At 45.0% G+C, this 25,523-nt stretch overlaps 1 protein-coding gene across 1 annotated transcript in view; it reads right to left on the bottom strand.

Moving 5' to 3' along the window:
* LOC147117467 (uncharacterized) overlaps window positions 1–24,636 on the bottom strand; it is a 35,760-nt gene extending 11,124 nt beyond the window's left edge. The window contains exons 1-3 of the mRNA XM_085988463.1: window positions 24,170–24,636; window positions 13,736–13,790; window positions 9,059–9,259 (exon numbers count right to left, since the gene is read on the bottom strand). Of these exons, the coding sequence (XP_085844589.1) occupies window positions 9,059–9,259; window positions 13,736–13,790; window positions 24,170–24,229 (316 nt within the window). The 5' untranslated portion in view covers window positions 24,230–24,636. The remainder of the gene's footprint in view (window positions 1–9,058; window positions 9,260–13,735; window positions 13,791–24,169) is intronic.
* Window positions 24,637–25,523: the final 887 nt, after the last annotated feature.

Here is a 25,523-nt window from a genome sequence, read left to right as displayed (position 1 = left end):
TCTATCCCTTAACTTGGGTGGAATTACCACTCGGGATCCACACATCAAGGTCCCCCGGCACACTGACAGCTGTTCTCTTCTTGACGAGAATGCTGGCAACAGTGAGTCGCCATGTGCTGGCCATCCCTTCACCGTCAAATCATATACCCGAGACAGTGTCGGGTCATTTCGGGTCTCCTTTTCTATACGAGCGTTAGTTACCAGTAGGTATTCAACTATAGTCGAATGAAATATTTTGACAGGATCCACTGCTGGTGCTTCCTCCGCAGTAGGCAGTGGCAGGCGTGATAGCCCATCAGCATTTCCATGCTGTTTCGTGCCCTTATATTCAATCTCAGTGGTGCGCCCCTAGAAAGAGTGACCATCTTTGTAGTCGTTGCGCAGTCATCACCGGAACGCCCTTCTTCAGATTAAAAATGGAGACAAGGGGCTGGTGGTCAGTCAGCAAGGTGAACTTCTGCCCGTGCAGATAGTGATTGAACTTTTTCACTCCCCACACTAGGCTGAGGGCCTCCTTGTCAATCTGGGTGTAGTTACACTCGGCTGAGGTTAGTGATCGTGACGCAAAGGCTATTGGCCTCTGAGCCGTCCGAGAATTTGTGCGACAGCACCGCTCCAATGCCGTAGGGCGACGCATCACACGCCAACCGAATTGGTAGTGCTGGGTTGAAATGGGCCAATACCTCTTTCGATGTGATTAGTGTTTTGCTCTTCTGGAAAGCTTGTTTACATTAGTCACTCCATTTCCATGGCACCTCAGTTTGCAGTAGGGTGTTCAGTGGGTGTAGTATTGTCGACAAATTTGGCAAGAACTTATGGTAGTAGTTTACCAGCCCGAGGAACGACCTCAGTTGTGACACATTTTCCGGTGCTGGAGCCTTGACTACTGCCTCAATCTTTTCTGGGGACTTATGTAACCCCTCTTTTTCGATAACGTGGCCACAATACGAGATCTGTTTTTTTAAAAACTCACATTTGTGGCGGTTAGCTTGGAGCCCATATTCCTTCAATCTAGTAAGCACCTGCTCCAGGTTGGTGAGGTGATCACTGTCATTTTTGCCAGTAACCAGGATGTCGTCCAAATAACACTGGGTCCCTGGGATCCCTTGCAGGACTTGTTCCATTGCCCTGTGCCAAATAGCTGGAGCTGATGCTACCCCGAATACCAGCCAGTTGTATTGGTAGAGACCTTTATGGGTGTTGATTGGGAGGTATTTTTTTGATGCTTCTTCTACCTCCATTTGCAGATACGCCTGGGCCAGATCAATCTTAGTGAAGTGTTTCCCTCCAGATAGCGAGGCAAAAATATCTTCAATCCGCGGAAGTGGATATTGTACAGTGTGAAGGACCGGGTTCACTGTTACCTTAAAGTCCCCACAGATGCGAACCTTCCTTGGTTCCCCAGGCGTGCTGCTCAATGACTTTTTCATCACAGGGACGATGGGCGTAGCCCACTCGCTCCAGTCTACCTTGGACAGTACTCCTGAACGTTCCAAACTCTCCAGCTCTGCTTTGACGGCTGGGCGGATCACATAAGCTACCGGTCTGGCCTTTTGGGCTTGCGTTTTCTTCGATTTTAATTGTTGCTGTCATGCCTTTTAGTGTTCTGAGTCCTTGCTGGAACACTTCTTGCGCGTCGGTTAGGATCTTTGACAGTCGCCCAGGTGTGACGTCGTCATCCTTTTTGGCAGCCACAGTCAGTGCTTGTATGGAATGCCAATCTAGCTGTATTTTCCGGATCCATTCACGTCCCAGTAATGGTGGTCCTCCATCTTGCAATACATACAGGTCTAGTTTTGGTGTTTCCTTACCGTTATATAGAACGGTCACCCTTATTTTTCCTTTGGGGTAGACTTTTTGCCCTGTGTACGTCTTCAAAATAATTTTTGTGTCTCTCAAGGGTATGTGTGAGAATAGCCGCTCATAGTCCCGTCGGTTTATGACTGTTAGGGCTGATCCTGTGTCCAATTCCATCTTTACCTGGACTCCTGCTATCTTGAGAGTGACCCAAATGGTTCGGTGATCCTCCGTTTTGATCACATTATGTAGTTTCAGACAACTCAGCTCCCTGCTTTCGGAGTCGGTATCACTCTTTTGTTCGTCTGAACTACTCTCCATCACCTTATGTACCTTCTTGTACTTTTCTTTGAGATTTCTTATTGCTGGTTTTCTTTCCCGACCTGCAGACTCGTGCTATGTGTCCTACTTTTCCACACTGTCTGCACACTTTGTCTTTGAACCAGCAATCATTGTGGTCGTGTGTTGTTCTGCCGCAGCAATAGCACTTCTCTGTTCTGTATGACATTTCGTTTGTGCCATATTCTTGCGGTCTCTGTTGTATCTCTGCAGCGCCCCGTGCTGCTGCTTCATATGATACCGCAATGCTGAAAGCCTTTTCCAGCATAAGGTCCTTTTCAGGTAAAAGCCGTTTCTGGGTTCCTTCACTTTGAAGCCCACACACAAACTTGTCCCTTAAGGTGTCTGCCAGTCCCGTTCCAAACTGGCAGTGTTTCGATAGTTTGCGCAGTTCTGTTAAATATTCAGCATTGCTTTCATCCTTATGCTGGTTCCGTTTGTGAAACTTGAATCTTTCTGCTATCAGCAGCGGTGTGGGGTTTAAATGTTCCTGCAGTATCGTCACTATGTCTCCAAAACTCTTTTCCACTGGCTTCGCTGGGGTTACTAGATTTCGTAATAAGCCATACGTCTTTGCACCCATTAAGTTTAACAATACCAGCGCTTTCTTGTCATCTGACACCTCATTTGCCTTGCAGTATACCTCTATTCGTTCGACATATGTAGTCCAACTTCGACTTCATTGTCAAATGCGGTGATACTGCCACTCTTCGGCATTTTGGGTGTGGTTTAAAATGGCGTCTCCCGCGCTTTCCTTCCTCCCCCGCTGCTGCCGAGTTTTCCGCGGGCCTTCCTACGCTGCTGCCAACGCCGCTCTCTGCGGTCCTCGTGGCAATGGCGGTGCCTCGCGGGTTTCTGCACATCGCTCTCTCTGTCCTCGACGCTGCTCGGCCCCTGAACATCGGCTGCGCCCTGTGCGCTCTGCCCTCTCTCTCTCTCTCCCCCGTCGACGCTGCTCGGCCCTTTGCTGTGCCGCTCGGTCGGGCTCTAGCCTGCCGCTGTGCGGGAAGGGTCTGCGCACTACCTGTTGCCAGCCCGTTTCGCTGGACCATCACGACTGGAAAGCCAAGCCTGGCTCTCAACAGCCTCCCCTGCAATTCTCGAGTCTCTGCTGGATGACTGGGCGGTTGCCCGTGGTCGACGCCCGTGTCTCTGGCCTTGACCTCCAATCTTCTGGTCTCCAGGAACGAATCCCTGGGAGGTGATGCAGAGTTGCAGGTAGGATCGAATTTTTCTCGTCGCCAATGTTGTGTCCGTCAGTAATAAGACACAAGACTGCAGGAGAACGGTACAACAGGTGTTTACTCAACGTGGCTCACTCTGGAACTGAACTGTACAGATTACTACTCAGTGCTATATACAGGTGTGGTCACTGCAGTATACATGAGCTGTAAAAAGTAGTTCCCCCCTTAAAAAGGTATATACATTACATAACCAAATAAAGTTTAAAAAGTGTTCTTGTAACCAAAGTGGATTCGGGCTTATTTCTAGACATATTATCCAGCTTATTATGGCACAAAGCAGCTCATTTTTTTTGGAGGAAGTTCAACATCTCTCTCCCAAAACACTCCTAACACATATTGAACCAACCTTTACCTCATAGTAACAGTGCAAACCTCTTGTGCCCTCAGTGCAGACCCAGTGAAAATAGATAAAAAGACAATTGTAAACTGTCTTGTGCATCTTTTTGTGTTGAATTTCCATTATGAGATATTTGCAATGCCTATTGCTTAATAAATGCATGCAAAATTCTACAATTTCTTATTTTAACAAGGTAATTATTCCATTAATAATACTCTGGGGAAAGCGATAAACAAAATAAGTAGGTTATTGACATTGTTGAAATAGCAAACAAATCATTCATATAAAGAAGTCAACCATTGAATTATAATTATTGTGCAGTTGAATTTCAACCTCTCATAGGAACAGGAGTAGACCATTCAGCCCCTCGAGCCTGTTCCACCATTCAACCAGATCATGGTTGATCTGTATCTTAACTCCATTTACCCGCCTTGGTTTCGTAACCTTTAATACCTCACAAAAATCTATCACTCAGTTTTTGACATTTTCAACTGACCTAGCCTTGACAGCTACTCAAGGCAACTTTTTTTTTTTCCCTTGGCTTCCAGTTTAAGGATGGTGTTTTTTGTACATTGTGTATGCAATTAAGTTGAATTATATGAGTGATTCTAGCTTATCTACTTCTCTCTAATGAAATGCATTACACCAATAGATGCAGCATTTTTGTACAGGAAACTTTGGTTTATCCGGAGGTTAACTGTCCGGAATGCTCGATCCACCGGCAAAATTCAGGAGTTGGTTCAGTAAGTTTTTTTTCTTTCTGTTGCTTTTTTTCCCCCACCAGTCAGGCTCTGCAAGGTCTAGCTAAAGCTATTGCTTAGCTAGAGATGCTTGCAAGCTATGGCTGACTGTTTAGAAGCTAAGCAACAGGGTTTGTTGCTAGATACGGAGCTCAAAAGCTCCATATGTTTTAACATTAGCGCTGGTTTGTCCGGCAGTTTTGATGGGACGGCAACAGCTCGGTCCCATTGGTGCCGGATATCACAAAGTTTCCTGTACAAGAATAGCCCCAATGTAAATGGATCTTTATCAAAAGTAAACACATCTCCTCCAACAAAGCAAGATAAGATAATCAGTCAACAAATACTAGTGCTGACATAGGCTAGACTCATGCTTCAGTCCATCATTTAATGCCCTGATAATTTCTTTAAGCCTTTGCCTGGGTTTCTTTTTCCTCATTATCTCATTTGACTACATCGATTTTGACTACAGCTGCCACAGAAGAATCATAAGAACATAAGAAATAGGAGCAGGAGTAGGCCAATCGGCCCCTCGAGCCTGCTCCACCATTCAATAAGATCATGGCTGATCTGATCCTAACCTCAAATCTTCTATCACTCTCCATCCACCCGAACCCATGTGATCTCCCGGGAGAGGCGAAAAACCAGATAAAGACCCAATGGCCAATTTGGGAGAAAAAAATCTGGGAAATTCCTCTCTGACCCATCGAGGCGATCGAAATTCTTCCAGGAGATCACTCTGTCCCTATATTTTCTACAGTACTTACCTTCTGTAAAGGCGATCTCCACCCCAGCCAGGAACAGGAATAAAACCATCTCCTGAAATCTAACACAGAATTAGAACACAGTAGGAGCAGAACCAGGCTACACGGCCCCTGGGCCCACTCCACTACCCACAGAGCCATGACCATTCCGAACCTAGACTCATGTCCAATTTCCTGCCCGCTCCCCGTAACCCTTAATTCCCTTTACTTCTAGGAAACTATCTATTTCTGTTTTAAATTTATTTAATGATGTAGCTTCCACAGCTTTCTGGGACAGCAAATTCCACAAACCTACCACCCTCTGAGTGAAGAAGTTTCTCCTCATCTCAGTTTTGAAATAGCAGCCCCTTATTTTAAGATTATGCCCCCTAGTTCTAGTTTCACCCATCATTGGGAACATCCTCACCGCATCCACCCGATCAAGCCCCTTCACAATCTTATATGTTTCAATAAGATCGCCTCTCATTCTTCTGAACTCCAATGAGTAGAGTCCCAATCTACTCAACCTCTCCTCATATGACCACCCCCTCATCCCCGGGATTAACCGAGTGAACCTTCTTTGTACTGACTCGAGAGCAAGTATGTCCTTTCTTAAGTATGGACACCAAAACTGTATGCAGTATTCCAGGTGTGGTCTCACCAATACCTTGTACAACTGCAGCAATACCTCCCTGTTTTTATATTCCATCCCCCTTGCAATGAAAGCCAACATTCCATTGGCCTTCTTGATCACTTGCTGCACCTGCATACTAACTTTTTGAGTTTTGTGCACCAGGACCCCCAGATCCCTTTGTACTTCAGTACTTTCCAGTTTCTTGCCATTAAGATAATAACTTGCTCTATGATTTTTCCTGCCAAAGTGCATAACCTCACACTTTCCAGTATTGTATTCCATCTGCCAAATCTCTGCCCACTTACTTAGCCTGTCTATGTCCCTTTGCAGGTTTTTTATGTCCTCCTCACTCACTACTTTCTGTCCCATCTTTGTATCATCTGCAAACTTTGATATGTTACACTCGGTCCCCTCCTCCAAATCGTTAATATAGATTGTAAAGAGTTGGGGACCCAGCACTGACCCCTGCGGAACACCACTAGTTACTGGTTGCCAATCTGAGAACGAACCATTTATCCCAACTCTGCTTTCTGTTCGAGAGCCAATCCTCCACCCATGCCAGAATATTACCCCCAATCCCGTGATTTTTTATCTTGAGCAATAATCTTTTGTCTGGCACCTTGTCAAATGCCTTTTGGAAGTCTAAATACACTACGTCCACTGGTTCCCCTTTATCCACCCTGTATGCTACTTCCTCAAAAAACTCCAGCAAATTTGTCAAACATGACTTCCCCTTCATGAAACCATGCTGAGTTTGTCCTATTAAATTATGTTTATCCAAATGTCCCGTTACTGTCTCCTTAATAATGGACTCTAACATTTTACCAACCACAGATGTTAGGCTAACAGGTCTATAGTTTCCAGCCTTCTGCCTACTACCCTTTTTAAATAAGGGTGTTACATTAGCAGTTTTCCAATCTGCTGGGACCTTTGCTGAGTCCAGTGAGTTTTGGAAAATTATTACCAATGCATCCACAATCCCTACCGCTACTTCCCTCAAGACCCTAGGATGCAAGCCATCAGGTCCAGGGGATTTATCCGCCTTGAGTCCCATTATTTTACCAAGTACCACTTCCTTAGTGATTTTAATCGTATTTAGTTCCTCCCCCCCCCCCCCCCCCAAAGAGCCCCCTGTTTGTCCAGTGTTGGGATATTCTTAGTGTCCTCTACTGTAAAGACTGATACAAAATAATTGTTCAGTGTTTTTGCCATCTCCATGTTTCCCACCATTAATTTCCCGGTCTCATCCTCTAAGGGACCAACATTTACTTTAGCCACCCTTTTTCTTTTTATATAACTATAGAAACTTTTACTGTCTGTTTTTATATTTTTTGCTAATTTACTTTCATAATCTATCTTCCCTTTCTTAATCAATCTTTTAGTTATTTTTTGCTGTCTTTTAAAGACTTCCCAATCTTCCATCCTCCCACTAGATTTGGCTACCTTATATGCCCTTGTTTTTAGTCGGATACTATCCTTAATTACTTTACTTAGCCACGGATGGCTATCTTTTCTTTTATACCCTTTTTTCCCTCAGTGGAATATATATTTTTTGGAAGTTGTAAAATAACTCCTTAAATGTACACCACTGATCATGTACCGTCTTACCCTTTAATCTATTTTCCCAGTCCACTCTACTCAATTCCGCTCTCATACCTTCATAGTTTCCTTTATTCAAGCTCAGCACGCTTGTTTGAGATCCAACCTACTCACCCTCTAATTGAATATGGAACTCAACCATGTTATGGTCACTCATTCCAAGGGGATCCTTTACTAGGACATTTTTAATTAATCCTGTCTCATTACACAGGACCAAATCTAAGGTTGCTTGCCCCCTGGTCGGTTCAGTTACATACTGCTCAAGAAACCCATCCCTAATACCCTCAATGAACTCATCCTCAAGGCAGCCCTGCCCAATTTGATTTGTCCAGTTAATATGATAATTAAAATCCCCCATAATTATAGCTGTTCCCTTGTTACAAGCCTCAACTATTTCCTGATTAATACTCCGTCCAACAGAATTGCAACTGTTCGGAAGCCTATAGACTACACCCACTAGTGTTTTTTTCCCCTTATTATTCCTTATCTCCACCCAAACTGTTTCACTATCCTGCTCCTTTGACCCAATATCATTTCTCTGTATTATAGTGATTCCTTCCTTTATTAACATAGCCACCCACCTCCTCTCCAGAGCAGAGCAGGCCCAATGCCTGTGCTCCGAGCTGCTCAATTTTGCAGTGGGGTCCTAAAGCAGGCATTAGGCCTCATTTACATATACAAGTTGCCCAATGCCCATTTCTGGCAGTCGCCAGGGACACCTAAAAAATCGTCTGACCCAATTTCGGTATGGGTGTCTTTCAGGCATCTTTGGGCCACAGGACGTTGGTCCCAGAAATTGGCCCTCATTACACCAGTTTTATACCCACAAAAATGGTTGCAGAGATCCAATTTCTACCCCATTAAGTTGCTAAAATTTTACAGATTTGTATTCAGGGACTCTGGTGAAATGTTGAGCTCACCACATGCTCCCAAAGTGGTACTCTAAATCTTTTAAACTGCACTAACCTACCTTGGAATTGGGTGTGGCAGTAAGTTAGTACAGTACATTATGCTTTCATCTCTGGAACCAGTGTTCAGATTCAGCCCAACAAAATGATTAAAACACATCACTGAAATTTATTTTTAAAAAGTTTTATTCCTCGTCTGACCCAAGTACCCGATATTGGATACCAGTGGTCCACCCGAAATCCCTCATCTTGGTGGGCAGAAAAATTAAGCAAAAAATAAGGAAAACAAGTTTGCCCATTCAGTCTCGAGTGTCAAATGCTATGGACCCAACAGAACAAACATAGAAGTAGCTAATGTCATCATTTTTATACATCAAAAGAAACAAACTGCAAATGCTGGAAATTTGAAATAAAAACAGAAAATGCTGCATTTATACAGCAGGTCCTTCAGCATCTGTAAAGAGAAAATACATATTCTATACAAGACAATATACAGTAAATATATATTTCAAATTATAGTCTGAAGTTTAGAACATATTTTTAATTATAAGCTGGATATGAATCCCTCACAAAACCAGATATTAAGAAATTTTCATGCTTACAGCCAATCTAAGAAATCCTAGGAATGTCGGTGGTAGCAGACAGATTCCCCCTGTCCACCTCTTCTTCCCCCCCCCACCCCCTCCTCTCCCCTCGCCCACTCCGCCAAGTACTTACTGTGTTCATGTTGGAGTCTCTGAAAACAATCTGTGAGCGTGTTGCATTGACAGCATTCTTTCAACAGTCTTGTGGACTCGCACAGAGTTATGTAATTCTCTTGTTGATGATTAAATGTATCCACAATATCGGCAAAACACTGATCAAGATCAGCCACGTTTACAAGCTTTGCAGCAATTCTCCCATCCTTCATAGCCATAACTGTGAAGCAATTTTTTTTAATTACTCGATTTATACAAAACAAAATCTTTGTACAAAAATCAAGAATTCTAATTTTCAAAAATGACAGAACTGCAGAAATGTTTTAGGGTCCAGCACCAGTGACAGTATTTCCCAGATATTCTACTGTAATATAAAGAGTAAAACATTAATATTCTATTACATTCATAACCATATTTAAACTCATTCGGATGTCTTACCTCAATATTTAACACTGACATTCAGTGGTATTTATGCTACCTCGGTCACAAGAGCACAAGGTAGAAACTATTTTATGCTATACTTGGATGGAGCAAGTTGGCAGAGACAATAAAACACAACAGGTGAAATGCTAACTTACGACAACAATTTGCATATATATAGTCCTTTAGCATAACAAAGCATCCCAAGGTGCTTCAAATAACTCCAAAGTCAGCTTCCTGCTTCAAAAGTAAACAGTTAATGGTTTGGAATGGAAAGAATAAAAATAGAGAAGAAAGTTGCAGTCTAGCCCCAAGGCACCAGGAGCATTCTGGAAGAGTCCAGTCACTTGGAAGGTAGTCAGGCCGGTGTATACGCTTGTATAGTACTTCGGTTTGTCTTCATGAAATGCTTGCTATTTGTGTAGCAAAAAACACCATATCTTCAGCAAGTTATGATTAGCAGATTGTCTCCATATTGTAAATCTTCTTAAAATTATAAGACTGTAACACATGTACATTCTCATCATTAGATGAGAATCATTGAGCAGTATTATATATTTCATTTTGGTGTTGATTCAGTTTTTTTTGGTTTGTTTGTATTTTTAAAAATGATGGATCAATGTCAGAACATTTCAGCCTACAATGTGGAAAATTCCTATTCAAACTGTCAAGCTGTTTTCAAGATATTTATGTACATTGAAAGAATTGAAGACCATCGAAAATTCTTTCATTCTCTTATTGGATAGATATGTATAATGATTGTGGATCATGGTATTGCCTAGTTTCAACTAAAACAAAGGGTATTTTTTGGTCAGTGTGTGTGATTTGCAGAAAAACCCAAAGGCCTGGATTTTGCAGTCAGTGGCGAAGGAACGGCACTCGTGTTCATTACTCTTACAACTGCCTACAGACTTTGTGGGCTTTTACGGGTCAACTTATGGTTACTGGAGATCCCTTTCAGCGTGGTGCCCTCTACAGGGGATCTATGACATGTGTGAACTGGACAAGCAACAGCGTGGCTCTTCAACCAATCAGATTGAAGAATCTTCTCAGACACGCAGCATCTAAACCAGGAAGTATAAATTAGAATATTTAATTCAATGTAAAATCATGTATAGAAAGTAAAAGGAAGTGAGGGAAAGAAAGATGGGATTGAGAGAGGAGATAGGAAGAAAAAGTAAAATGTTAATTAAAAAAAAATCTCCAACGATAATTAAAACCTGAAGGAATGAGACTCCACACTTGTAAAAGTAAATATTCAGTGCCAGAGAGGCTGTTTGGCAGCAATTAATATTTAGCACACATTTAAAAATTGAACTTACAACTGAATAGACAAGCTCTAACTTTTTATGGTGTGTTTATCATAGAATCATAGAAATTTACAGCACAGAAGGAGGCCATTTGGTCCATCGTGTCTGTGCTGACCAAAAAAGAGCTCCCCAGCCTAATCCCACTTTCCAGCTCTTGCTCCATAGCAGGTTGCAGCACTTCAAGTGCATATCCAAGTACTTTTTAAATGTGATGAGGGTTTCTGCCTCTACCACCCTTTCAGGCAGTGAGTTCCAGATCCCCACCACCCTCTGGGTGAAAAAAATTGTCCTCAAATCTCCTCCAATCCTTCTACCAGTTACTTTAAATCTATGTCCACTGGTTATTGACGTCTCTAAGGGAAATGGGTCCTACCCATTCACTCTATCTAAGCCCCTTATTTTAGACACCTCAATCAAGTCCCCCCTCAGCCTCCTCTGTTCCAAAGAAAATAACGCCAGTCTATCCAATCTTTCCTCATAGCTAAAATTCTCCAATCCTGGCAACATCCTTGTAAATCTCCTCTAGTGCAATCACATATTTCCTGTAATGTGGTGACCAGAACTGTACGCCGTACTCTAGCTGTGGCCTAACTAGTGTTTTATACAGTTCAAGCATAACCTCCCTGCTCTTATATTCTATGCCTCGGCTAATAAAGGCAAGTATCTCGTATGCCTTCTTAACCACCTTATCTACCTGTCCTGCTACCTTCAAGGATCTGTGGACATGCACTCCAAGGTCCCTCTGATCCTCTACACTTCTCAGTATCCTACCACTTATTGTGTATTCCCTTGCCTTGTTAGCCCTCACCAAATGCATTACCTCACACTTCTCTGGATTGAATTCCATTTGCCACTTCTCTGCCCACCTGGCCAGTCCATTGATATCTTCCTGCAGTCTACAGCTATCTTCCTCACTATCAACCACATGGCCAATTTTTGTATCCTCTGCAAACTTCTTAAATCATGCCCCCTACAATGAAGTCTAAATCATTGATATATACCACAAAAAGCAAAGGACCTAGTACTGAGCCCTGTGGAACCCCACTGAAAACTGCCTTCCAGTCACAATAACACTCTTCGACCATTACACTTTGCTTCCTGCCACTGAGCTAATTTTGGATCCAACTTACCACTTTCCCTTGGATCCCATGGGCTTTTACTTTTGTGACCAGTCTGCCATGTGGGACCTTGTCAAAAGCCTTGCTAAAATCCATGTAGATTACATCAAACGTGCCGCCCTCATCAAACCTCCTAGTTACCTCCTCAAAAAATTCAATCAAGTTAGTCAGACGTGACCTTCCCTTAACAAATCCATGCTGACTGTTCTTGATTAATCCGTGCCTTTCTAAATGACAATTAATACCGTCCCTCAGAATTTTTTTCAATAATTTGCCCACCACCGAGGTTAGGCTGACTGTCCTGTAATTACTCAGCCTATCCCTTTCTCCCTTTTTAAACAACGGTACAATGTTAGCAGTCCTCCATTCCTCTGGCACCGTAATTTTAGTGGGTAACTAGTGGGCAAGTACAGCAACTTCATGCCCTTAAATGTATTTCAGTGTAGGGTCTCTTGGTGAGGTACTGGTATAGCGAAGTTCACGGAGGAGCAGGGCAAATTGGACAGCAACTTCCAGATTTCTGAGTTTAACATAGAAAAATAGGAGCAGGAGTAGGCCATTCGGCCCTTCGAGCCTGCTTCACCATTCAATATGATCATGACTGATCCTCTATCTCAATAACATATTCCCGCTCTCTTCCCATACCCCTTGATGCCTTGTGTCTAGAAATCTATCTATCTCCTTCTTAAATATATTCAGTGAATGACGACGTTCAGACTTGGGCTGATAAGTGGCAGGTAACATTCACGCCACAGAAGTGCCGGGCAATGACCATCTCCAACAAGCGAGAGTCTAACCACCTCCCCACGACACTCAACGGCACTACCATTGCTGAATCCCCCACCATCAACATCCTGGGGGCCACCATTGACCAGAAACTTAACTGGACCAACCACACAAACGCTACGGCAACAAGAGCAGGTCAGAGGCTAGATATTCTGCGGCGAGCGCCTCACCTCCTGACTCCCCAAAGCCTTTCCACAAGGCACAAGTAAGGAGTGTGATGGAATACTCTCCACCTGCCCAGATGAGTGCATCTCCAACAACACAAGAAGCTCGACACCATCCAGGACAAAGCAGCCCGCCTGACCGGCACCCCAATCATTCACTCCCTCCACCACCGACACACTGCGGCTGCAGTGTGTACCATCTACAAGATGCAACGCAGCAACTCGCCAAGGCCTCTTCGGCAGCACCTCCCAAACCTGCAACCTCTTCCACCTAGAAGGATAAAGGCAGCAGGCGCATGGGAACACCACCAAGCGGTTTAACTGTGCATGTGCAGATGCCGCTGTCCGATTTACTCCTTAATAACGGTGAGCACTGATCGCCTCACCATTATTCAAAATCAGGGCCATTATGTTTAAAGGTTTCCAAGCCAAATTGCTGAGAAACTCACGCAAGTAAAGATTGTGTTTGCCTGACATGGAGTACACAATCTTTCCCTGTAAGAATACACTCAGTCCAGAGAGCTCAAGTGCTAGTTGAACCACTGCATGTTTCGTGTGTCTAATTCTGTTAGATTCAGGAGATGGTTCTGTGATAGTGGATTGGCGGTTAGGATCAGATCAGCCATGATCTTATTAAATGGCGGAGCAGGCTCGAGGGGCCGATTGGCCTGCTCCTGCTCCTATTTCTTATGTTCTTATGAAAGTTATTAAATATCCTTTGCTATTTATTTAGACTTGGGAGGAGAGAAAGAGAATATTGAAAAGCTGGGAATGGAAATGTGACCCCAGCCAGTTGAGTAGTCTACTAAATAATCATGCATATTGTTTAGTAACCGAGGGGAGGGCATGGGAAAGAAACAAGGCTGAGTAACATGAACAAGGTATTAACAAATCTTACCTTCTGTTGGACGTCGCAATTGTCGTGCAGACTGTGGACTCATCAGGGGCTCTCTCTGCAAAGAATAAATACTCATTTAATATCAGAGATATTTTCTTCTAATTTAACCAAAACATTGAATTTCGAAAGAAGAAATTGTGTCAGTTGTACTCGGTATAATACTCGGCTATACAACTTTTCTGAATGTGGAATCATGATCAACAGACTGAACAATTCAGAGTGTAAAACTGCAACATATGCATAGCAAGATAATTTTTATAAAGTACCTGTGCAGAGCAACTTTTTGAAAGAAAAGCCCAACTTCAGCTAATTTGCACACTAATATTTTACCAGGCTGTTTAAATAACCAAAATTAAATGATTTTGAAAGTATGAAATTGATTTGCAGAAATAAAAATATTTGATTTTAAATCAAAATACATACGTATTATGTTGCAAGAGCACCACTTCCAGGCCAGAAGCAGCATTGCAGTGAAACATTACCAGCATGCACCCCAATTGGACAATAACAGGCAGGCAGGAAGTAACTTGCATTTATACAGCACCTTTCACGACCACCGGACGTCTCAAAGTGCTTTACAGCCAATGAAGTATTTTGAGTGTAGTCACTGTTGTAATGTAGAAAATGCGGCAGCCAATTTGCACACAGCAAGCACCCACAAACAGCAATGTGATAATGACCAGATAATCTGTTTGATGTGGATTGAAGGATAAATATTGGCCAGGACAGTGGGGCTAACTCCCCTGTTCTTCTTTGAAAAAGTGCCATGGGATCTTTTACGTCCACCTGAGAGCGCAGACGGGGCCTCGGTCTAATATCTCATTCGAAAGACAGCACCTTCGATAGTGCAGCATTGCACTGGAGTGTCAGCCTAGATTTTTGTGCTCAAGTCCCTGGAGTGGGACTTGAGCTCATAACCTTCTGAATCAGAGGTGAGAATGCTAACCACTGAGCCATAGCTGACACACAGTTCAGAGTAGCAATGTGTTGTAGTGGGATTGGAGTTTGTGTCTGTAATCCTTGGAGTTTATGATCTCAGCCATGCCAACAAAGGGACTGGTGGTTCCTTGTGAAGGGGTAGGGGAATGAAAATAATAGGTAAGCAAGTCACCCTAGTTTACCCTTCTTGAGCGGACACCTGACCACTCTACTTGCTGCAGAATGGGGCTTGGCCTTTGGAAACCAACTGTTGCAGGTTCTCAAGGTACTCATGAGATCAGCTGTAAATTGGTGATACCATGGACGTGTCATTGGTTTGATACTTGCTATATGCCAGGTTGTGGTACTAGACCAAACGACAAAGCTATGCAATATGCCCTTTGATGAGGAACTACTATTTGGCCTATCTCTGGAAGCCACTATTCTTCATTAATAAGTCACAAAAGATCATTGGGGTTAGTGAGGCCTTGACCACACCAAAGGGTAGAGCTAGTTACATCCTTCAGCTGCAGGAAAGAACGTGCAATCAACCTTTCTTTTCAAGCCATGCGAACACACCTAGATCCAGATTTCAATCAGAGACTGTATATCCAGCAATTGCATTTCTAGATTGCCAGTATTACATTTTATTTAATAAAACTAGCTTATACAACATGCATGGTACATAGTGGAAGCAAGATGCACTGGTCTGAGCCACCAACAGAGACGGGAACTCTTTTTTCCGAAATCATTTGTTCCTACCATGTGTTTATTTGTTTGCTTAAAAATAGAGCGCGCAAAAAAAATGTCTTCCCTTGTTTTGCACAGATTCACCAACTCTATATCCACAACAGGAAGTCCATTCAAAAGTAAGCAAAATTCAATTGAAACCCAACTTAAACTGTCTGGAATGATATTGCTTAAACTCAAAACTATAAACTTAAATGGGAGAAACAGCAGATTTGTGATGCTAAACAGAGGCTTGTTTCCATAAATCATTAGCCCCAATTTGAACCCGTGCAGGAGCAGAGTGGGTGGCAAGCCCCCGCAGAAAGAAATTTATACGCATTTATATACGTGTCTTTCATGACCTCAGTGATATGCCTATCAATTAGTCCAATAAAAGGCGACGAGTTAAGAACGTAACTGAAGGTTTTTATTGGCTAAATAACAGAGCCCACCCTCGTGGGTGATCCGATCCAACAGGGAGGAATACTAGCCAGTCAGCTACCTTTATACCTGGGCAGGTAATGGGCGGAGTCGGAGGTGGTCAGCCCAGGTATAACAGTGCGACAAGAGGCGACCTCGTGTAGTGATGTGACAGTGAGAACAGTGAGAACAATATACAGTGATAACTATAACAGTGGTTTACCACATTCACCCCTTGTTTAGATTAGAGTCCGGCGGGGTGAAGTGTATTACCAGCTCTGGTATGTCAGTCTGTCCGGAGGCTTCGTTAGCCTCTCCGATCGTCGCAGCGGCGGTGTTACATTATCCGGTGTTAAAGCTGGTGTCTGCGTAGTCGGCAAAGGCTCGTGGGGTTCCGGCATGCCGTCTACCTCGGCTGGACTCGGGGGGTTGGGAGGGGGGGGTGAGGGTGCGAGGTCTCGTAAGGAGACAGTGTCCTCCCGTCCGTCTGGGTAAGCCACATAGGCGTACTGGGGGTTGGCGTGCAGGAGGTTCACCTTCTCGACCAGGGGGTCCGTTTTATGGGCCCTCACGTGCTTTCGCAGCAAGACGGGTCCCGGAGAGGTCAGCCAGGTTGGTAGGGTGGTTCCCGTAGTCGACTTCCTGGGGAAGACAAACATTCGAGCATGGGGGGTGGTGTTAATGGCAGTGCAAAGTAGTGACCGGATGGAGTGCAGCGCAATCGGGAGGACCTCTTGCCAGCGGGAGGTTGGGAGGCCTTTAGACTTTAAGGCTAAGAGGGTGGCCTTCCATACCGTCGCGTTCTCTCTTTCCACCTGGCCGTTCCCTCGGGGGTTGTAGCTGGTGGTCCTGCTTGCTGCAATACCCCTCTCCAATAGGAACTGACGGAGTTCCTCGCTCATGAAGGAGGCGCCCCGGTCACTATGTATATAGTTCGGGAACCCGAACAAGGCGAAGAGTTTGTTCAGGCATTTAATGACCGTGTTACTGGTCATGTCTGGGCAGGGGAAGGCAAAGGGGAAACGGGAGTACTCATCAACGATGTTGAGGAAGTACACATTACGGTCGGATGACGGTAGGGGCCCCTTGAAGTCGATGCTCAGACGCTCGAAGGGGCGGGTGGCCTTGATCAGGCTTGCTCTGTCCGGCTTATAGAAGTGCGGTTTGCACTCAGCACAGATCTGGCAGTTCCTGGTCATGGTCCTGACCTCCTCGATGGAGTATGGCAGGTTGCGGGCCTTAATGAAATGGTAGAGTCTGGTGACTCCGGGGTGGCAGAGGTCATTGTGGAGGGTCTGAAGTCTATCACTTTGCGCGCTGGCGCATGTAATGCGTGAAAGAGCATCAGGGGGGTCGTTCAGTTTACCGGGCCGGTACAAGATCTCATAATCATAGGTGGAAAGCTCGATTCTCCACCTCAAGATTTTGTCGTTCTTGATCTTGCCCCTCAGCTTGTTATTAAACATGAAGGCAACCGAGCGTTGGTCGGTGAGGAGGGTAAATCGTTTGCCTGCCAAGTAGTGCCTCCAGCGCCGTACTGCCTCCACAATTGCCTGGGCTTCCTTCTCGACCGACGAGTGTCGGGTCTCGGGGCCCTGTAGGGTCCTTGAGAAGAAGGCTACCGGCCTACCCTCCTGGTTAAGGGTAGCGGCTAGGGCGAAGTCGGATGCATCGCTCTCCACTTGGAAGGGGATTGACTCATCCACTGCGTGCATTGTGGCCTTGGCTATGTCTCCCTTAATGAGGGAGAAGGCCGCGCACGCCTCTTCCGTGAGGGGGAAGGATGTGGTTTTCAGGAGGGGTCTGGCTTTGTCCGCATAATTGGGTACCCATTGGGCATAGTAGGCGAAAAGCCCCAGGGTTCTCCTAAGTGCTTTTGGACAGTGGGGGAGGGGTAGCTCCATGAGGGGGCGCATTCTTTCGGGGTCGGGGCCGATGACTCCGTTCTCTACTACACAGCCAAGGATGGCAAGGCGCGCTGTGTTAAACACGCATTTCTCCTTATTGTAGGTGAGGTTCAGCCGTTGGGCCGTACGGAGGAATTTCTCCAGATTCACGTCATGGTCCTGCCGGTTGCGGCCGCAGATGGTGACGTTATCGAGATAGGGGAAAGTGGCCTGTAGTCCGTTCTGGTCAACCATCCGGTCCATCTCCCGTTGGAAAACCGAGACCCCATTGGTGACACCAAAGGGGACCCTAAGGAATTGGTAGAGGCGGCCATTCGCCTCGAAGGCGGTGTACTGGCTGTCCTCCGGGCTGATGGGGAGTTGGTGGTAGGCCGACTTGAGGTCGATGGTCGAGAATACGCGGTATTGTGCAATCTCATTGACCATGTCCGATATGCGGGGGAGGGGGTATGCGTCCAGCTGGGTGTATCTGTTTATGGTCTGGCTGTAGTCGATAACCAGGCGATTTTTGTCGCCGGTCTTGACTACCACCACCTGGGCACGCCAGGGGCTGCTGCTCCCCTCAATAATGCCCTCTTTCAGGAGTCGCTGCACCTCAGAGCTAATGAAGGCTCTGTCCCCAGCGCTGTACCGCCTGCTCTTAGTAGCGACAGGTTTGCAGTCGGGGGTGAGGTTAGCGAACAGGGAAGGTGGCGGTACCTTGAGGGTGGATAGGCTGCAGGTGTTACGCGGTGGGCGGTTTAACTTTCGCTGGTTGTCGACTGTGAGTGGGGGGAGGGGTCCACCGTATGCTAGGGTTACACTTTGGAGGTGGGATTGGAAGTCCAGCCCTAGTATGACGGCAGCGCACAGCTGGGGGAGTACGAGGAGTTTAAAATTTTTATACTCTGTCCCTTTAACCGACAATGTCACGACACAGTAGCCGCTGATGTCTGTGGCGTGCGACCTCGATGCCATCGAGATGCGGCTGCGCGTTGGCAGGACGGGGAGGGAGTAGTGGCTCACCGTGTCTGGGTGGATGAAGCTCTCCGTGCTTCCGCTGTCGAACAGGCAGGTCGTGGCGTGGCCGTTGACTTTGATGTCCATCATTGAGCTGGCCAGGTGGTGCGGGCGGGCTTGATCCAGGGTCACGGAAGCTAGGGTGTAGATGAGCGCGTCGTTGTCATGACAAGATGGCGGCGAAGATGGCGGCCCCCGTAGTTCACATGAGGCTCTGTTTAAATCGTTTGCCCCGCACAAAGATGGCCGCCCCTGCTGTTCCCATGAGGCTCTGCAGGCTTCGGCTGCCCCGCACAAAGATGGCCGCCCCTGGTTTTCCCATGAGGCTCTGCAGGCTTCGGCTGCCCCGCACAAAGATGGCCGCCCCTGGTTTTCCCATGAGGCTCTGCAGGCTTCGGCTGCCCCGCACAAAGATGGCCGCCCCCAGGGTTCGCATGAGGCACTGCTGGCTTCTGAGGATTTGCTTCTGCAGGCCTTGGAGAAGTGGCCTTTCTTGAGGCAGGTTTTGCAGGTCGAGTTTTTGGCTGGGCAGCGCGACCTCGGATGCTTCTCCTGGCCGCAAAAGAAGCAGCCAGCGGCCCGATCGGGGTTGCCTGATGTCGGGGCCGGTACCGGGGCTAGCGGGCCCGGTCGGATCCGTGATGCAGACGCTGAGGTAGGTCCCGGGGGCAGCGCTGTGAAGGGTGGTGGGGTGGGGGTCGGGCCCGAGTCCCAGGGTCGCGAATAGTACCTGGCAAACGCTTCCTGGTCTTGCTGGGTGGCCTCTAGGGTGAGGGCGAGGGCTTCGGCCTTGTCCAGGTCTATGTCCTTAGCTTCAAGCAGTCTTTGCCGTGTGTAGTCGGAACGTAGGCCTCTCACCAAGGCGTCGCGGACATTGTCTTCCATGTTCGCAGTAGCCGTCACCGCTTTAAAGTCACAGTTCCTGCCGAGTTGTCTCAGCGCTCGTGAAAATTCAGCTATCGATTCTCCTGGCTGTTGCTGGCGAGATCTTAAGAGATGCCTAGTGTACATGTAGTTTACCGGGCTCCGGTACTGCTGTTTCAGTAGGTTGATGGCGTCGTCGTACGTAGTCATGTCCTGGATGAGTGTATATACTCTCGGGCTCGCTTGGGCTTTCAGGACTCTTAGTTTGGATCTCTGAGGGACGACGGCTTCCTCCAGGTACGATTCGAAGCAGTCCAGCCAGTGTTTGAAGTCGTTGGCTGAGTTTGGTGCCTGTGGGTTTAGATCCAGGTATGGTGGTTTCAAGGCTTGCAGCCAAGCCGGCTGGTGTGGCCCGTTGTCTGGAGGCTGCTGTTGCTGTGCTGCTGGGTGAGCTCCTTGCTGTTGCTGTTCATTATCAGACATCTTTAAAATTTAGTCAATAAAATTGATATGCCTATCAATTAGTCCAATAAAAGGCGACGAGTTAAGAACGTAACTGAAGGTTTTTATTGGCTAAATAACAGAGCCCACCCTCGTGGGTGATCCGATCCAACAGGGAGGAATACTAGCCAGTCAGCTACCTTTATACCTGGGCAGGTAATGGGCGGAGTCGGAGGTGGTCAGCCCAGGTATAACAGTGCGACAAGAGGCGACCTCGTGTAGTGATGTGACAGTGAGAACAGTGAGAACAATATACAGTGATAACTATAACAGTGGTTTACCACACTCAGGACATCCCAAAGTGCTTTAAAGCCAATAAAGTGCTTCTGAAATGTAGTCACTGTTGCAATGTACGAAACGTGGCAGCCAATCTTCACACAGCAAGGTCCCACAAACAGCTACGAAATAAATGACCAGATTGTCTGTTTTAGATGATGGTTGAGGGGTAAATATTGGCCAGGACACCGGGACAACATCCCTGCTCTTCTTTAGATAGTGTCATGGAATCTTTTACATACACTTGAGATGGCAGACGTCTAACCGCTCATGAAAAGGTGGCACCGCCGACATAAAATATAGTGAGTCTGGCATTCTGTCTGTCCACAAAAAAGTGACCACGTATCTAATTGGAGAGAAAATACTTAGAAGTAGCCAGCACGGATTTCAAAACAGATGATTGAGCTATACAGACCATAACAAAGTCTTTAAGGAGGTAACAGACATGTTTGATGGGGGAAATACAGTGGATGTAGTCTACATGGCCTTTAGAAAAGTATCACATTAGGAGATTACTAGTGAAGATTAAAGGATATGGAATTTGGGGGAGGATAGCAAACTGGAAAAAAAATTGGTTAGTAGGGAGAAAACAGAGTAGAAGTTAAGGACAGTTTCCCCCCCCCCCCCCACAGAGTGGTTGGAAGTAGGTAGTGGTGTCCCACAGGTTTCGGTTCGGAGGCCAATTCTGTTCACTGTGTATATCAATGATTTGGATAATGACCGAGAGGGAGCGGTGTTTCCAAATGATACTAAAATGGGAGGTATCGTTAATTGTTTAGAAGACCAAAGGAGGCTGAAAAGGGTTATTGACAAGATAAGAAAGAAGTGGCAGATTGAATTCAATGTCAATAAGTGTGAGGTGATGCATTTTGGTAAAATGAACAGCAGTAATTATACACTGAACAGAAGTTGGCTTGGTGCTGTGGAAGAGCAGAGGGATCGGGGGAAAAGTTCACAGAACATTAAAGGCAATACATCAGATCGCTAGGGCTGTGAAAAAAACCCAAATACAAATACAATTCTAGGTTTTATCTCAGGAGCTATAGAATATAAACACCGAGAGGTCATGATGAGCCCAAGTGGGGTTCACACTATTGGATGAATGTTGAGGCTTTAGAAAGGGTGCAATACAAATTCACCAGGATGCTGCCTGATATGAGGAAATACAAATACAGAAAAACAAACTTGAAAAAAAATGTTCTTTTTTTCCATGAGAACAATGCAGTAAAGGGCAATATAGTAGAACTGTTTAAAATTATGAAAGACAGCTTCCATCTACCCTGTCCCATCCAGTTTCCAGTTGAGGGGTTAACAATGAGGGGCCATAGATACAAGATTAACTGTAGGAGATTTAGAACATAAGGCAGGAGAAGCTTCTTTATACAGAGAGTTATGAGGCTGTGGAATTCTCTTCCAAGGTTAGTGGTTGCCATGATTAATCAATAACTCCATTAATATTGTATCATGCGACTACCTGGATGGCAGAAGGTGAACTAGATAGACCTTGGTCTTTTATCATCAAGCAATTCCTGTGTTCCTACAAAACACCAAATTCAATGTTTGCAGCGATCTTTTAGAAAGTCACAAATCAATGCTGCCGGACACAGGATTCCTGTTCCCACTCCAACAGTGCTATCAGGCCCTTGCTCCTCGCTACTAACAGACACCAAAGCCAGGAATTTCCTCAGAGGTACTCCCACTCCGCTGCTGTAACCTTGCCAGAAGTGCAATGGATACCCAGTGTACGCTATTTATGTGCGTTACATGGGGTTTCCACCAGATTTCCAGCGAAGTTATGGTCGTGGAGTGGGTGCAGCTCGAAGGAAATTCCCGGCCCTGGAATCCACCAGTAAGCTAAAGCTCACATTACACCCCAGCTCTGCCAAACATCAGGTTCCTCCTCCACAATGATGCCAGACCAAAGGAGCCAAACCGCAGCAGCCTCACCACAATGGTATCAAACTTCAGAACCTCCATCTCAGTTCTGCTGTATATCAAGATCCTAACCTGCAACCAAACCTGCAGACCATCCTCCTGCTCTTCCAAACCAGGATGGCCACAAATTTTATCTTAATACAGGGGTACTACCTTTTCAGTCAGCAAATATATAATTGTTGATACCATTTTGAAAAATAAATGTGGTAAAACCAACAAAAGTCAATTAGCAGCAGTAGCAAAGGTAGGAAGCAGGTATTAATTCACTGGTGTCCGTTGCTCCATTCAATAATTGATTTGTTAGTATGTCTGCTACTCTATTGACTTACTCCTGCCTGTATTTATTCTTCATTTGTTGCATCTATGCTTTAATACGTTCAATCAAGCATGTAGATACGTCAAATTAAATCAGTCAGGCAGACAGGCTTCTAACTGTGATCTTTACTTTATTGGTAAAATGGCTGACTGCAGCTTTCCCGGGTAATTCCCATAATGCAATGCACATTACATTACCGTATTAACTGGTGTTAAACTCGCACATTACATTAACATATTGACTGGTGTCAAACTCGCAATCAATACACGACACCTACTGTTAAACTAATTTATTGGTCAGTGTGCCCACTGCTCTGTGAACTTAGTGATTAATAGCTACCCTCTGTTCCATTTTTTTTTGTTGATATGTTGGTGTGACTGCTGGTCTATGAATTTATTAATTTGCTGCTGCCCACTTCTTAACTTACAGCTCCATTCATTTTTAAATTCACTACTTGTTGTTGTTGTCTTTATTTATTAACTTGCTGGTATCCACTGCTTGATCATTTTATTGGTAAAACTGGAGCCAGCTTAGCTGTGCAGTAATGTTCACCAGTATCTGTTGTCCTCAGTAAGTTGTGGTGTGTGTGCTTAATGTTGGTTTCTTGGGTTTGTAATTATATGCTGTCAAAAAACAATTACACATTTTGTTTTAATAATTTCTTAGTTTATTCTATTTTTAAATCTCTTGTTATTGTAGCAGCTTCTGTGGTCCACTGTTTTATGGTGTATTGTTTTGGGAACATGGAAGTAAAACTTCTCAAAACTGTACAGACCTTGATTTCCCTTGCACAACACCATGGGAGAGCCACTCGCACATTACAATATAAATTAAAATAAAGTTTTCATTTCTTCTCTCCCTTCCTTGTGTATTCCATATTTACTATTTTAATTTTAACCAATACTGTTCATTTTATACTTTTATCTCTTACTTCCCACCATGCTTCGGACACCAATGACCTGTTGGGACCCAAATAAATAAAATGCTGGGCAGAAAACCAGTTGCAAAGGCTAGGGTTTTTTCTTATACCCAATCAGAAGACTGAACATTAAAAAGGTCATTGGAGCTACCAGATCCTTTGGCACCATTTTCGGCTGACAAACAAAATGCGCCTGCGATCGGAGGCAATCTTGTGCTAACAATCTTAAACCATCAAACAGATGGTTAAATCCGCATTAATAAACAACTTTAAGCTGAATTTGACTGTACACAAAACTTTCAAACAGAAAGAGGGTAAACCAAACCTTGAAAGGAGTCAGAATTTATGCTGTCGCGAAGGGATGTTCAATAGAAAGCTGCGATTTGCACCAATTCTGAGGCCAGACATCACAACGTCCACTTTCTACACCCGTGAAATACGAATTTAAAAGTCAAGAGTTATCTCAGTGCGGTGGGAGAGAAAGATTTCTTCCATCATTCTGATCCCTATTGAGGAGTAGTTGTCTGTGTGAAGTTTACTGCGGGGAGAATGCAAAAGCAAACCCGACTTCTACCATTATTATTTTTTTCTATTCCCTCCTCCGTTCATTAAATTGAAAAGAAAGTTTTTTTTTTAAAGCGTACACCAACCTCTCCTTCACTTTCGGGATCCGGCGGGTGGCAGGGACAACAACACAAGCAGAGCGACATGTCGAAAGTTTACAAGAGTCCAGAAACTCTTCCCCCTCAGAATGCGAAAATAGGGAGCACGACGTCAAAGTCATGGGACCAATCTGTGAAATCATCTTCAATCATCTTATCAGTGGGATATCTCTGGCCCGCCCTGACTGATTCTTCTTGTCCTGAAAACCTGTCGAGTTCATGGTTATACTTCCTGCGACCAGTGTAGAAGCAGTGAAGGACACGAGTGGAGCAGGACACTGCCGACTACCTTCATCTCCTGACAGCGAAGAGTCTTCTTTATACCGCCAGCCGTAGTTCAGATTGGACTGTGCAGAATAACAACAGCCTGGCAGTAAGCGAAGCTTTAACTCCCCGCCCCAACCAAAAAAAAAAAATAGGCATAGGCTTTCTTAAAAATACATGTAGGGGACGACACCTACAATAACAGAATGGGGGTGGGGAGGAGGAATTTGTGAGTATTGAACATTTTATTTTAATAAAGGGTTCACTCGAAACGTTGACTCTAATTTCTCTCCACGGATGTTGCCTGGCCTGATGAGTTTTTCCAGTATTTTGTGTTGTTATTTCATTTTAGACAGCTGATTAGGCAATTTATACAATATGAAGAGGCACACGAATGAAAATTCTTTCCCCAAACAGTATTACTGTGAAAAAGGGAGACGCTACCTGTAAGCAAGTGTGAGGAGGCTCTTTTAAAAAGGAAAGAAAACGACAGTCTTAGAAAAAAGACTGAAATATGTGCCCTTATTCCAGGCCAAATATCTGTTGCAATGATGTAAACTCTGTCACTGTAATCAAGACAAATAGCAACTCCTCTTCTAGACCATAATACTCCCCCCCCAAGCGGTTCATTCGCCCTTATACTCGCCCAGACTTTGTGGAATTTTACCTGCGATTTGTGGTAATTAGAGAGTCAAAACAGCATAGCACCCTCTACAGGGGATCTGTGTAAACAGGGCAAGCAATAGTGTAAAAGCAAAATGCTGCGGATGCTGGAAATCTGAAATAAAAACAGAAAATGGTGGAAATAGCAGGTCAGGCAGCATCTGTGGAGAGAGAAACAGAGTTAACGTTTCAGGTCGATGACCCTTCGTCAGAACTGGAAAAAGTTGGAGATGGAACAGGTTTTTAAGCAAGAGCAGGGGCAGGGAAAGGGGGAGGGGAGGAAAGAACAAAAGGGAAGGTCTGTGACAGGATGGAAGGCAGGAAAGATTAAGAGACAAAAGGAATGATGGTAATGGGACAAGTTAAGAAACAAAAAGTGACTCTAAATGAAGTGTAAATGGCGATGGCAGAATGA

Source organism: Somniosus microcephalus, chromosome 5, assembly GCF_052327205.1.
Source record: "Somniosus microcephalus isolate GS21.2 chromosome 5, FLI_Smic_1.0, whole genome shotgun sequence".
Taxonomy (NCBI): domain Eukaryota; kingdom Metazoa; phylum Chordata; class Chondrichthyes; order Squaliformes; family Somniosidae; genus Somniosus; species Somniosus microcephalus.
Note: the sequence above shows the minus strand (reverse complement) of the source record. Positions and strands in the feature narration are given on the sequence as shown.